At 39.2% G+C, this 15,805-nt stretch overlaps 1 protein-coding gene across 1 annotated transcript; it reads left to right on the top strand.

The window, feature by feature from the left end:
- The first annotated feature begins 5,052 nt into the window (after positions 1-5,052).
- LOC147335233 (serine protease 27-like) lies at positions 5,053-14,794 on the top strand. The gene is made up of 6 exons (XM_086276992.1): positions 5,053-5,151; positions 5,584-5,604; positions 7,810-7,972; positions 12,554-12,816; positions 12,902-13,050; positions 13,951-14,794. The coding sequence occupies exons 1-6, from the start codon at positions 5,094-5,096 to the stop codon at positions 14,332-14,334; spliced, it is 1,038 nt and encodes a 345-aa protein (XP_086133118.1). The 5' UTR covers positions 5,053-5,093; the 3' UTR covers positions 14,335-14,794.
- Positions 14,795-15,805: the final 1,011 nt, after the last annotated feature.

The following is a 15,805-nucleotide window of genomic DNA, read 5'->3' as shown; positions in this document are numbered from 1 at the left end:
AGAATCAAAACTGCACCCTGAATACATGTGTTATCCTAAGGATTATCAGCGGGGCTGCTGTTTGCACGGGTAAAAGGGTTGTCGATATATTGACCAGGCAAATTGACATGGTAAGTTGAATGAGCCAAAAGCTGCAGAAGTATGATGATGTGTCATGGGGCAATGTAATGGCTGGTTTTATCAAGGCAGAGTAAAAAGTTATACTTGATGTATACCTCAGTAAACATTTGCATTGCCTAACTACCTAACAGTTGAGCATAATACTGAATAAACAAATCCTTCTCTGTCCATCACCTCCACATATTTATCCTGCACCTTTCAAACACAAAATATATAGACAAATAGGTATTTTATTGATACTACAAGGGAAATTGTTGTGTTACAGCAGCACGATAAAGAGTGAAAATAGTAAAGTCCACAATAAACAACAAAAAAACCCAACACCTTAAAATAAAAGTGCCACAGGCAGCTGTTAAGGGCCTTATATAGAACTGTGCTTTTTCTTTATCATTTCTAATTACACTTGTGAAATACTTGGATACAATATGGACTGTGGCTGTAGATGTGATTCATCAGCAGAAGAGGCTGATGTGTGCTGAAGGCTCAGACGAATACCTGGGTTAAAAAAGCATCTGTAACGAATACATTACTGACATTATGATGAGAGCTCTTTTAATTTGTGTTTTTTTGTATTTGTTTGTAAAGCTGGGAATATACACATTTAATAAAAAATAACATAAAGCAAGTCATTAAGGCCACAAGCACAACCTCAAGTTTTCTTACTATAGATTTATAGTCACTCTACAACTCATCTGTCCAAATTTTCAGCTGGACTGAGCTCTACGGACTGTGAATTCCACTGCATATGACACCTATCATTTTTATACTTAGACCACTCAGTGCCCCCCCTTTGTGTCCTTTAGGGGGTATTGTAATCTTGGATTTGTCTTAATTTGTGGGGACCCTTCCCTCTAAGATTACAAAAGAACACATCATAATAGACCCACCAAAATTGAGGTGGGCAACAAATAAAAAACCTACATGAATGACCCTTACAGTGCTTCACTGCACAGGTATTTTAAAATGATGTGAACTCCTTCAGTTTATGTTCTATATAAAGTAGTTTATGTCTAAACCTGACCAGAAATTAAAAACAAAGCTAGGAAGTAGGTACAAGCTAAACAAACAACTGAAAACAGACTGACCACAGCGTCCTGGCTGGCTGACTTGTGACTCCTGGAGTCCTTCCCACCTCCAGTGTGGACTACAACTACTGACCAAAATGGGATGCTTTGGGATGCTTTGTGCTAATTCCGACATGTGAAAATCCGTTAAAATACAGAAGGCAATGATAAGTAAAGTAATATGATGTATTTTGATGGGAACATGTACAGGTTCTTTATATCTAACAGACCTGTTCACTCAAAAACACTGGTGTCTGGATGGGAGTGTTTGATTCCCTGATCAGTCTCTCTGATTGAGAGGATAATCCAACATGTTACAATCAGTTAAAATACAGACGATTAATGTTAAGTAAAGTAACATGATTTATTTTGAACATGTAAAGGTTTCTTCTATTGAATTAGATCTGTTCACTCAAAATCACAAATTGGGGGAGGGGGGTGTCTGTGAAGAAGAATGGAGTTATGTAAATAAATAGTATTTGTTGATGGGTTGGGAGGACTATTATTCACAAGCTTGAACTTTCCTGCTAAACCTTTTTGTCCTCCGCTGTGAGCAGCTTGACAGGTTAAACAAGTATTTTTTGTGTTTTTTTTACCAGGTAGCAGTGACCTCACATTGTGTTTTACATTAGCGTGCTTGGAAACTTATTGTGCAACATAACTTTAGGTGTTACCCTCCTTTAGACATGATGTGGATAGTCAACCAGAATGACTTGTTGCTTTTGATCAGTACAAAGAAACATGCATGCGGTGAGAGTTTAAGTGGTTGCCAATGAAAACTTCTATTGTAAGACAGGAAAAACACACATGGTGTGATAATGAAAAGTCAATTTGTTGATTGACTTATACATCAGAGTTGTTTTTTTTTTAAATACTTTGCTTTGATCTCAAGCACAAAAGCACATAGGGATGTTATTCACGATTCATTACTCATTATTCACGATCCCATCAATCAACAGTGATGGGAATAACGACGTTACAAACGGCGTTACTTTTTTCAGTAACGAGTAATCTAACTAATTACCAAGGTGGGTCGAGTATCTAAAAATTGTACTCAAGTAAGAGTAGCATTACTTTAAAATATTATTACTCAAGTAAAAGTGAAAAGTAGTCTTCAAAAAAGTTGCTCAAGTAAGAGTAAAAAGTACTTGGCGAAAAGACTACTCAAGTAGCGAGTAACTGTTTGAAATGTCAGATTTATTTTTTAAATAAATGTTATCAGACAAACAAAAATAAATAAATACACAGATTTTACCATTTTCAAAAGGAATATATATAAAAAAATCAACAAAATAAGGCACAACAATTCTAATTTCCAGATTTCAGTTTTCACAACATAAAGCTTTTTTCACCAATACCTACAGTAAATAATAAAAACATATAAACAGTGCAAACAATTTCCAGTGACAAGATATGCTGTAAACTTTATATTCATTTTTGCTCCAAATGGCACAGCAGCCTCAGAGAAAACAGAACGAGGCAGCTTCAACATATGTTCATACAAGGCAGCTCAGTTTACCATAAGTTGTATGGGTGTGCATCTATTTCTGCATATTTAGCAAAAATGTGCCATTTCTTCACTCAGTGAAGTGATGGTTAAGCTTCAGCAGCAGTTTGCTCTCATGGTTCTTTCTGTGAAGCTGTAACTGTTCAGCAGTGAACAGGAGTCCTGCATGACTGAGAAGTCCTTCACAAGCTCCAGATGCAGGAAGAGCTGTATTGACTTTGATCGACAGCTTCTTGATGTGAGGAAAGCCATGCAATAGATCCACACCTCCAGTGAATGGACATGAAAGGTACCTCTCCAGTTCCTCTGCTTCTGGCTTTCCTGACCCCATGGATCCATCATCTTAGTCGGTTAGGCCGCTGTTTGTGCTGGCCTCATCCAGCTCTGAGTCCAGGTGATGTCTGATGAAGTGGGGACCTGTGGAAAGATGTATGGTTTTCAAAAGAATTAGGTCTGGTCATTATAGTGCTGTGTACACTGCCAAGCTGCAGATGTTTGTTTGGAGCTAGCCTCCAAAAGCTGGCCATACACTGTGCGATTTTTGGCCCATTTTGAGCCGATTTTTCAGTCGCGCAACCGTTTTGGGGATCGGCCCAAGTTTTGCCTTAATCGTGTGTGCATCGTGTAGTATACATGGGATAACAAAAAGCAGTTAACACCTCACGACCAGCTCCCAATCATCAATCGTATGGTCGCATGATAATCAAACCAGTTTGAAATCCTGTCGCCCCTCAATGCAGCCTCTCACACTGCGCACGCACAAACACAGAAATGAAAGTGAAAAGGTGGAGCAGCACGGCAGTGCAGCGTGTGATCTGGACACAAGAGATGGAGGCACAACTTGTAGGATGAGGCAAGCTCATCCGAGTACGTAAGCGTAGAGCTGCCACCCAGGCAAAAGAAAAATAGAGCTACATCACATTATAACGTGAAAAGTTTATTGTTCTAACAATATACTTTTCATGTTCGTGCAATATACCTTTCACATTTGAACAATATAATACCACGTTCGTACAATATAATATTTATATTGTACGAACGTGATAATTATGTATATTGTAATAACGTGATATATTGTTCAAACGTGAAAGGTATATTGTTAGAAAAATTGTGCTACAACACAGCATTTTACATTCCTCAGGATGCCATCACAACATCAACAAAACATGGTTAGCAACATCTGGACTCTTACTTCAGTCATGTCTAGGTTCACATTGACAAGATAAAAGAATATTAATGTTTTTATTGTTGGTTTGTTACACTCACTCAGAAAGGTTACTGTGCATCATAAACTTAAGTATTATAGCTCTTAAAAAATGGCTTTTTGGTACAATTTTTTAAAATTGTGTCATATAAAAACAAAAATAAAACAAATAAAAGAAATATGATTCAAAACTGGAGGGTTAAAATAAGAGAAAAAAAACGCAGCTCTTGGATGAATTAAACACCATTGCAAATATTCCATCGCTAACATAGAAAACATCCCTGTATCACAGCCTATTTGATTGAGAGGAGTCAACAAATTTCTGAAAGTCTAACAGCTGTGAATTATGCTCCAATCAATCACAACCAATTCTTATCACAACCTCCTTCTTTTGATCAATTCTCACTCTTAAGTGACATATGTCAACTTTTCTGCTTTTCTTTGTATTTACCAGTTGTCCACTTTGGCCCTGAAGGATCACTCACTCACTTTCTCCTCTGGGACTGTTGACACATGTACAGCAGGCAGTCACCAGTGCTTGTCGATGAAGACAACGTGGTAATTGACAGGCGGAAGGAAAATGTTTCAATCTGTAATTAAACTACACTTTTTGTTGAGCTTTTCTGCAACCGTTTTTATTCCTCATAAACATCCCATTGCTACACCAACATTATACATTTAACAGCATTCGTAACATCAGTTCTAACATTAACATTGAAGTGCCAAGGCGATTAAATGGATCTTTTCTCACTGTCCCTCTTCCCCTCTGTTTTCTTTCCCTGTCCTTTTCTTGAACTTCTCTTTTCTACGTCTTTCCCTTTCCTATCCCCGGTCATGTCTGTTCCGATTGTAATAACTTTCCACATTCTCCGTGACAATGTTAAGATGATTTTATAGTCATGCCAACCTCCAACCGCATGGCAAAATATACCAAGAACTATACAATAGTTTCTTCTTTTACATAATATTTCTTTGAATCCCAGTGCGTATTTCAAAGAATATGTGCAGCCTTTGAACAGTTCCTCAAACAAAACAAAGGCCAACTTGTTTGACTTGTTGCTTTACCTTTTGTTACTATTGTTATTTCAGTGGTGAGTGAAGGGAATCAGGTCTGGTTGTGTGAGCTTGTGGGTGGAGCTGAACACAAGATTTATAGTATTTAACAGTTGAAGTCAAATTAAAGCCAGCGTAGTCAACAATGGCCCTCCAACGGTTCTTGTGCGTTTTCTCTGTGATGATCATTCTTTTTGGCGAAGGTGAGAGAGAAAATTGTATTTCTGTTTGTAGTATTAAAATCTTTCCCATTACTTCTTTCAGATGAAGTGTGGAAAGTTTAATTACAGATACTAAAGAATTTTATAATAAATTTTATTTTAGCTGGATAGTATGAAATGCATCCTGCCTGTAGCATTCTGCAAGATGGGAAAGAATTTTTTGACATCCTTAAATTCTGCTCTTCTTATTTTTTTCTTTCTTTATTTTCTCTTCTAAATTATATGGAATAGAATGTTATTATACTAATTATTTTAATAATAATTATTATTATTATCATTATTATTATTATGTTTTAAACATTAGAGTTATTTCATATTAGTTGCAATTGAATAAAAATACTTATTCACTATGGACTAGTCATGATGTGTATTACCTCTATTTTGATATATTTGTCTTTGTGTTCCAATTTTTAGATGTTCATTCACAGCAGCCTGGTAAGCATCCAAGAACAATTCTGAAAGTTTTTCATACTTAACCTTTTTTTTAAAATTATATTTAAACCTACACCAATGGGAGTGCCAATTGAACGTCTGAGCTGGGTATCTGTCAAGATTTTATTTTTCATTTATCTGTTGAAATCCACAGGGTAAATGGTATTAGTAAACTACTGTATCGTTGATAATCAGTAAGAGTATGGGAGGCAGAGTCTTCCTTTGTGGCACCTGCTCCCAGTTTTGACTGAGGAGACCGACATCCTCTCTACTTTTAAGATTAGACTTAACACTTGATTTTTTTTACTGTTTCTTCTTCCCTAACCTTTTTTCACTCACCATGTGTTTATAAAGCACTGTGCATTTAATCATTGCTTATTATTAATCTCTAGCTCTCTTATGTTCTTTGAAGTTTTCCCTGAACAATTTTGCACTAAAATGTCACAAAATACCTTTTCTGTGGTTGAGTGTGGTTCATGTGCAACAATGTTTTTATGACTTTACATCTAAAAATAACATCAACATGTATCATCTCCCATCAGAACTCTTCATGAGATGTTACTCACTGAACGTGTGAATGGTTATACAGGGAGTGCAGAATTATTAGGCAAGTTGTATTTTTGAGGAATAATTTTATTATTGAACAACAACCATGTTCTCAATGAACCCAAAAAACTCATTAATATCAAAGCTGAATGTTTTTGGAAGTAGTTTTTAGTTTGTTTTTAGTTTTAGCTATTTTAGGGGGATATCTGTGTGTGCAGGTGACTATTACTGTGCATAATTATTAGGCAACTTAACAAAAAAAACAAATATATACCCATTTCAATTATTTATTTTTACCAGTGAAACCAATATAACATCTCCACATTCACAAATATACATTTCTGACATTCAAAAACAAAACAAAAACAAATCAGCGACCAATATAGCCACCTTTCTTTGCAAGGACTCTCAAAAGCCTGCCGTCCATGGATTCTGTCAGTGTTTTGATCTGTTCACCATCAACATTGCGTGCAGCAGCAACCACAGCCTCCCAGACACTGTTCAGAGAGGTGTACTGTTTTCCCTCCTTGTAAATCTCACATTTGATGATGGACCACAGGTTCTCAATGGGGTTCAGATCAGGTGAACGAGGTGGCCATGTCATTAGTTTTTCTTCTTTTATACCCTTTCTTGCTAGCCACGCTGTGGAGTACTTGGACGCGTGTGATGGAGCATTGTCCTGCATGAAAATCATGTTTTTCTTGAAGGATGCAGACTTCTTCCTGTACCACTGCTTGAAGAAGGTGTCTTCCAGAAACTGGCAGTAGGACTGGGAGTTGAGCTTGACTCCATCCTCAACCCGAAAAGGCCCCACAAGCTCATCTTTGATGATACCAGCCCAAACCAGTACTCCACCTCCACCTTGCTGGCGTCTGAGTCAGACTGGAGCTCTCTGCCCTTTACCAATCCAGCCACGGGCCCATCCATCTGGCCCATCAAGACTCCCTCTCATTTCATCAGTCCATAAAACCTTAGAAAAACCAGTCTTGAGATATTTCTTGGCCCAGTCTTGACATTTCAGCTTGTGTGTCTTGTTCAGTGGTGGTCGTCTTTCAGCCTTTCTTACCTTGGCCATGTCTCTGAGTATTGCACACCTTGTGCTTTTGGGCACTCCAGTGATGTTGCAGCTCTGAAATATGGCCAAACTGGCGGCAAGTGGCATCTTGGCAGCTGCACGCTTGACTTTTCTCAGTTCATGGGCAGTTATTTGGCGCCTTGGTTTTTCCACACGCTTCTTGCGACCCTGTTGACTATTTTGAATGAAACGCTTGATTGTTCGATGATCACGCTTCAGAAGCTTTGCAATTTTGAGACTGCTGCATCCCTCTGCAAGATATCTCACTATTTTTGACTTTTCTGAGCCTGTCAAGTCCTTCTTTTGACCCATTTTGCCAAAGGAAAGGACGTTGCCCAATAATTATGCACACCTGATATAGGGTGTTGATGTCATTAGACCACACCCCTTCTCATTACAGAGATGCACATCACCTAATATGCTTAATTGGTAGTAGGCTTTCGAGCCTATACAGCTTGGAGTAAGACAACATGCATGAAGAGGATGATGTGGACAAAATACTCATTTGCCTAATAATTCTGCACTCCCTATAATGCTGTGGCTTATCAACATATTCAGTATTTAACTGTTGTGTCTTATTCTCTCAGCATGTGGCAGGGTTATTAAAAATCCTAGAATCGTAGGAGGTGAAGATGCAGCCCCTGGAAGTTGGCCCTGGCAGGTATCTTTATCCAAAGATGGCTCTTTTTTCTGTGGAGGGTCCCTAATCTCCAACGACTGGGTGCTGACAGCTGCTCACTGCATTACACCGTAAGTCAACACTGCAAGTGTTTCTGTGGTGGTGCAGTGGTTAACGCCTGTTGGAGGTTTCAACCTCTTGGAGTAGAGTTTACATATTCTCCCTGTGCCATGTGGGTTTCTTCTGCAGACAACACTTTTTAAAGGCTAAATATTTTTTTTAATCGGTTATGGAAGCGAGAGTGTGTGTCTCTGTCCCTCTCTGGGGTATCCCTGTGATGGACAGGTGGCCTGTTCGGCATGTAAGGCAATGGATGTTATTGCACAGTGATTTTAATATTTTTGTTCATAACCAACTGATGTTTTCTTTTTCTGAAATTAGTGAAAGGACATTTTTAAAGTCTTAAAAAAACTAATTGCACACATTTACTCAAAAGCACCCCAACAGTTTTTAGAGTAATTTCTCCACTGATAATTTTCAACTCACAGTTGGTAGTAACACATTTCTTAATAATGTAATGTTGTGATCAAATTGTGACAACGCTGAGTAACAGCCAGGGTTAGATGAGAAACTTAATACCAGTCACGTCTTTCCATCCGATGTGAACTTACAATCAGCAGCATGCAAGTTTTTTTTTTTTTTTTTTTTTTTTTTGTGTCCCGTTTGGATCTATAGCCATCAGAATTGTTGTCTTAAGGCCAAGAAAGATGCCAAGCGGATTTATTTTACCAAGTGGATCATCATGGCCTTGCCATATTGGTCCATTTGATTGACCTTTATTATAATTATGAATTTATTTTATTTTCAGTTGCTAAAAACGGGACAGACATGACTGGGTGATAGGACAGGGAGAAAGAATGAAAGAAAGAGAGGGAGAGAAAGAAAACCAAAGGGGAGAAGAGACGGTGAGAAAGGGGGGAAGAAAGAAAGAAAAACAAACAAAACACCTGGATCACCTGTATGGAGAAAAAAAAACAGAAGAGAAAGCAAACAAAAAAAAGAGCAACATAATAAAAAACAGCACCATCACAATAAACTAGCTAGAAGTAGATAACAGTAGATACTAAATATTAAACGATATTGTGCAGCACGCAAGATAGACAGCGCACAATGTGCTTTGAGGCAGCAGCCAAGAAAGGTGTAGTCCGTGTCTGTGAACACCCGTGTGTACACCTGTGTGCACACCTGTGTGGATCAGCACGCTTGTATTCCAAAGGTTTCTCCATGTAACGATCTGCTAGGGAGTGTGGGGAGCCACAGCCCCGTCCACCAGGGTATGAAGCAGGTATGGAGGAGATCCAGGCCCCCAGCAGCATGCAAGTTTAGCATGAAGATGTAAGTTGGGAACCTGCTAACTTTGTTCTGTCAAAAGATAACAAACTCTAGCTATGCACAAAAGTAAGCCTCACCATTCAACTCACGTGCACACGCACATGCAGGGATAGAGGAAATGCCCATCCATCAAAATCATTTTCTTGGACTACAACGGCTCTTCAGTGTTTGAATGAAATGATTCAATTTAAACAGTGGCTTGCAAAAGTATTCGGCCCCCTTGAACTTTTCCACATTTTGTCACATTACAGCCACAAACATGAATCAATTTTATTGGAATTCCACGTGAAAGACCAATACAAAGTGGTGTACACATGAGAAGTGGAACGAAAATCATACATGATTCCAAACATTTTTTACAAATAAATAACTGCAAAGTGGGGTGTGCGTAATTATTCAGCCCCCTTTGATCTCAGTGCAGTCAGTTGCCCATAGACATTGCCTGATGAGTGCTAATGACTAAATAGAGTGCACCTGTGTGTAATCTAATGTCAGTACAAATACAGCTGCTCTGTGACGGCTAGTGATGGGCAGATGAAGCTTCATGAAGCACTGAAGCTTTTCATCCAAGTGGTTCACGCCAGTGCAAAGCTTCTTGAAGCTTCATTTGCTCTAGTAGGACACCTACTGGACGTAAAAATAGTAGTTGGCATGAATTTGAAGAGTGAGGCCTTTTGCACACAGCCTGTAAATGTCAACAACAAAAGGAGTGTGTAAAACATCTATATTGTAGTGATGCAGTATACTGTGTATATTTATACTGGCAGTATGGAAAATGATCATTTGGAAATGTTTAAAATGGAAATGATCATTTACCGTGAGGTGAGGTGTGGTTGGGGTGTGGACAGCAGTTGTGCTTTTGTAACGTTGAGGTATGGACAGCTACACACTGAGGCTTTGAGCCTCAGTCCTGCCTGTTCACATTTTATTCTGTAAAAACTAAATTTTCACTGCTTTTATGACCTTTTAGTGGGGAGAACATAGCTAGGATTTAATGATTTAACACATCTTTTAAATCCTTTGTCCTGCACAATGCTAAATGGCTGGGAGTCCTCAATCACCATGCTAACCAGGTCTTCATCTATTTGAGATTGTTCTCCTGGGGAAAGACAATAAAGATAAAGCACAAATATAAATATCACACACATAACTTATTGCATTGTATAACATTGTTATATCATTTAGTAACATTACTGCATGCTATATTATCATGGCATTTGATGGCTCACCTGGTCTTGCTCCACAATCGGTGTTCCCCTTATTCTCATGCATAGCTCTATAGTGCCTAATCAAATCAAATCAAATCACTTTTATTGTCACATCACATGTGCAGGTACATTGGTACAGCACATGTGAGTGAAATTCTTGTGTGCGAGCTTCACAAGCAACAGAGTTGTGCAAATACAATAATGTAAACAAGCAAAATACGATAATGGCTACATCTGAAACTAATAAATATATGTACAATATATAATAGTATATGCATTTCTGGATGTGTATACTAAATATTTTGTGTGTGTGTGTGTGTGTGTGTGTGTGTGTGTGTGTGTGTGTGTGTGTGTGTGTATACACATATTTTACAAATTAAATAGAGTAAACAATAAATAAAATATATAAAATAAATATACAGAGTTGAATATGTGCAAAACAGTGGCATTACTGTACAGTATGGAGTGCATAATGTTAAAGTTCCAGTAGTGAAGCTGAGGTGTCTATGACGTGTTCAGCAGTCTGATGGCCTGATGGAAAAAGCTGTCTCTCAGTCTGCTGGTACGGGACCGGATGCTGCAGATCCTCCTTCCTGAGGGAAGTAGTCTGAACAGTTTATGGCTGGGGTGACTGGAGTCCTTGATGATCCTCCCCGCTTTCCTCAGGCAGCGCTTCCTGTAGATGTCTTGGAGGGAGGGAAGCTCACCTCCAATTATCCGTTCAGAGCACCGCACTACTCGCTGGAGAGCTTTGCAGTTGTAGGCGGTGCTGTTGCCATACCAGGTGGTGATGCATCCAGTGAGGATGCTCTCAATGGCACAGTGATAGAAGGTCCTGAGGATGTGGGGGCTCATGCCGAATCTTTTCAGTCTCCTGAGAAAGAAGAGGCGCTGCTGCATGGATGAGGTGTTGTTGTTATATCCCAGCTCCCTGGCACATAGCAAACACCTCACCTTGTACAAAAGTACAGACAGCTTAACATAGGTTTTATTGCACCATCAGTATTATGAAAATACATCTTCTGTGGAAATTTACATACCTTGTTGGGAGATATAAGCTCAAAATGTTCCCACACAGGGGAGGACATCCTTCTCTTCGTAGCTGGCTCCATTCTCTCCTGACTTTCTCTCCTCACTCTCATAAACCTCCAACCTCTCTCCAAACTGTCTCTAACTCTCTCCAAACTGCCTCTAACTCTCTCTCACTAACCGCAACTCTCCATCAAACACCCACATTTTGAATGGAGTCTGAGGGGTGTATATCGCTGTCATAGCTCGCGGTACAGTTCGAACCGCTTCCTGAACCAGTCACGTGGTACAGCCGGGCAGCGAGGCTTCGGACGTCATCATTTTCAGCTCCTCCCATAAATGAAGCAAGCCTCGATACGCGCTTCACGGAAACGCCCCCTCCATTACTCGACACACGCTTCGAAGCCTCGATACAGAACGTCACATCACTAGGCGGAGGTTCACCTTCCAGCAGCACAACGACCCCAAACATAAAGCCAGGGCAACAATGGAATGGTTTAAAACAAAACATATCCATGTGTTCGAATGGCCCAGTCAAAGTCCAGATCTAAATCCAATCGAGAACCTGTGGCAAGATCTAAAACTGCAGTTCTCAAACGCTGTTCGTCTAATCTGACTGAGCTGGAGCTGTTTTGCAAAGAAGAATGGGCAAGGATTTCAGTTTCTAGATGTGCAAAGCTGGTAGAGACAGACCCTAAAAGACTGGCAGCTGTAATTGCAGCAAAAAGGGGTTCTACAAAGTATTGACTCAGGGGGCTGAATAATTACACACACCCCACTTTTCAGTTATTTATTTGTAAAAAATGTTTGGAATCATGTATGATTTTCATTCCACTTCTCACGTGTACACCACTTTGTATTGGTCTTCCACGTGGGATTCCAATAAAATTGATTCATGTTTGTGGCTGTAATGTGACAAAATGTGGAAAAGTTCAAGGGGGCCGAATACTTTGGGAAGCCACTGTATATATTTATCATCAAAATCTCACAACCATCTGTTGCTACCTGGTTGTGACGGTAGTTCAATGATAATGATCACTATGCAATGCTATAAAAATAACTATATTTTTTCTTTCATTCAAGTGCTGATCTTCACACCACAAAAGTGACTCTGGGCCACAACACCGCGTCTGGTCCAAACCCAAATGCAGTTACTGTGACACTTGAAAACATCATCTGCCATCCCGACTACAATGCTGCAACATTTGAGAATGACATGTGCCTCCTGCAGCTGTCGACTCCTGTGAATTTCACAGACTACATTCAGCCAGTCTGCTTAGCCTCAGCAGGCAGCACTTTCAACAGTGGCACCAGCAGCTGGGTCACTGGCTTTGGTACCCTAGAAAGTAAGTTTTTTAAAATATGTATTTTCTTTTATTAGTGATAAATGATTCAGTAAAAATGATCTTCCTTTTAACATTTCTCAATTAGGTGGTGGTTCCACCCCAGAGATTCTGCAGGAGGTGAATGTACCAATAGTGGGAAACAACCAGTGCAGATGCGAATTACAAAACTTCGCTGCAATCACAGATAACATGATCTGTGCTGGACTGCAAAATGGCGGGAAGGATTCATGTCAGGTGACTACCACTTTGTGCTTATTTGTAATGTAAGGCCTAATTGACTGCATTGACTATCAGCTTTTAACCACTCACTGCTTTTCTGTAGTAGTGTTTATGATTATTAACATTATAGCCCTATTCCATTAGCACCTACTTGACTCAACTCAGTTTTCAGGGTTTTCGTTAGGTGTTATCACCTGGTACCAGGTACTTTTTTTTTTTTCCTTTAGTACTGCTCGGCCGGTATTCCAAGCAAACGAAATCGATACAAAAATGTGACATCAAGAGACTGCATGTCACTGATAGGCCAGTCAGTGGTGTAGCTCAAGGACTCATGAGAGTCACTCCTTAACAGTAATCAAAAGCACCATTTTGAAGGCATGCAACAACAGAAATGGGTACACAGAAACCAACACCATGGTCCGAGAGCCACCATAGACCAAGTAGCAGGTAGAGAATCCCCTCGAAGCCTTCCATGGTTAGTTTGTGTTCAGGTCAGTGGACTTTCTGTCATGTTGCTTTAATGATACAACGCAGGTGGTGCTCTATTGTACGACAAAATGGCAGAAACCAAGTAAAGTAGAGTCAAGCTGAGAAGGTACTGGTGGAAAAGAGGCTTTGCATTGAAGCTCATTTACTCATAATTCGTAATTATTTTCACTTAGATGTATTTAATTTATTCTATAAAGGTTTTCCCAAAGGTTTTGTGATAATTTCTGTCAGTGACATCACATCATGTAGTGACGTGCAGTTGAGTGTGTTGGGTGATACTGTAACTAATCAGCAAAAGTTGTGTGTCTGATTGACAATTAACACAAACATCTCCGGAAACATTTTATGTATTTAGTAGAAATTAAGCTCCATGAGATGTTCAACTGATCTCAATCTGTTTTAACAACTTTTACACTTTTTTCACAGGGAGACTCGGGGGGACCACTTGTGACAAAAGATAATAGCGGTATCTGGATCCAGAGTGGAGTCGTGAGTTTTGGTCAAGGCTGCGCCTTGCCTAATACTCCTGGAGTCTACGCTCGTGTGTCCCAGTACCAAAACTGGATCACCACCACCGTCACCGGAACACCACCAGGCTTTGTTGACTACTTCACCCTGGACTTTGACTATGACTTAATCTTCACCTGCCCCACATCAACACCACCCACTACAGATACACCACCCACCACCCCATGTGACAGTGACAGTTTGTTTTGCAGTGGTGAAAACCTGATCCACTTCACTCACTTCACCTCTCTCTGTGTTCTTGTTGTGTTGCTCCAAGTGTTTTTTGGAAGTGGTGGAATGTAACTCAACACATTTACTAGTCCTGTACTCAAATACTAAGTTGAAATAATCATTACTCCAAGAGATTTATGGGACAGCTTTAAGTTTCTGGGCACTTCACAAGGGAAACGAAACAGTTATTAGTAGAAATTAGACTAACTGTTGATACCATAAGAGAAGAAGAAGTGGACAGTTTAAACATTTGGACATGAAATATTTGTTTATCTGAAAATGGCAACAATTTCTTATATCCTGTTTCTCAATTACAGTGATTGGCTAATCTTTATCTGATGTATTTCCATGACTTCAGTAATGATTTAAAACTACAGCCTGGCAAATTTGAAGTAATACATTTTAAACATTATTTAGTAATTCTCTTTAAATGTTAACACGTTATATATGGGCATATATCTGTGGTCTGTTCAAATCATGTTTTGGTATGCTTACACTTTTGATGATTAAAACATGCAATTTTAAAATACTATTTACTGTGCTGCATTCTTTTGTATTCTATTTTGAGTTATTTAAATAAATAGTATTCGTTGTTGAGTTGGTAGGACTATCATTCACAAGCTTGATGTTGCCAGCTAGATATTTTCTTTACATTAGAGTGCCTCGAAACGTATTGTGCAACATAACTTTTCCTCATAGAGAAGGCATTGCTAAACCAGCATCATACATTTAACAGCATTTGTACCATCAGTTTTTGTATCAGAAAGTCTGCTATTTTTTTCTAATGCGATGATGGAAAAATAAGAGAAGATGAGAAAATGAAAAAAACAAAAACAAAAAACAAATTAAATATGTATGTGTGGCATTAGAAACGGACCTGACCACAGGCTTATGCTTTTCACCATTAATCTCAAAAAGTTGATTCTGTTCATCTGGACGTAGCGTTTTCAGTGAGAGAAAAATTTCATCACTTATCCAAGTGACTTCTTCAGTCTCAGCTGACTGCAGGTTTCCCCAATCTTATACACAGCCACAGAAACAGCAATTTGAAATAACAATGTTGCAGACGTGGAAGCAGAGCAACTACGGACGAATTTTTCAGCCTGTCTCAGCAATGTAAAGCCCCTAGCATCCAACATCAGCATGGAGGAGAGGAAGGCACTCACATCACTTAGTAATGACAACAACATTATCATCCTTGTGGCAGACAAGGGTAGATGCATGGTTTTGCTAAACCAGAAAGACTATCATGAGATTATTTTGTCACTGCTCAGTGACAAAAATACTGAGCCCCTGAAATGAGACCCAGGAAGTGGTTACAGGAAGAGGGTAGGTAGTTCTGTTAGGGTTGACATGGAGGACTCACACGCAGGACTCAGAGGTCAGATGCACACAAGAGAATTTATTTACAAACGTCCACCAGGTGTGTATACAAAAAGGTTTTTAGTTTTCAGTTTTATTTGTCATATGCAAGTTAGCACAGGGTCAACATTGCAATGAAATGTGTTTGACGAGCAGCAGTCACTCAGCAGCATGATACAAT

This window comes from Aulonocara sp. 'chitande type north' Nkhata Bay, linkage group LG3 (genome assembly GCF_057382095.1).
Source record: "Aulonocara sp. 'chitande type north' Nkhata Bay isolate Kocher_YH1m ecotype deep benthic linkage group LG3, A_spYH_male_GT1.1, whole genome shotgun sequence".
Taxonomy (NCBI): domain Eukaryota; kingdom Metazoa; phylum Chordata; class Actinopteri; order Cichliformes; family Cichlidae; genus Aulonocara; species Aulonocara sp. 'chitande type north' Nkhata Bay.
The sequence above is the reverse complement of the archived record's forward strand: the minus strand, read 5'-3'. Positions and strand labels throughout refer to the sequence as shown.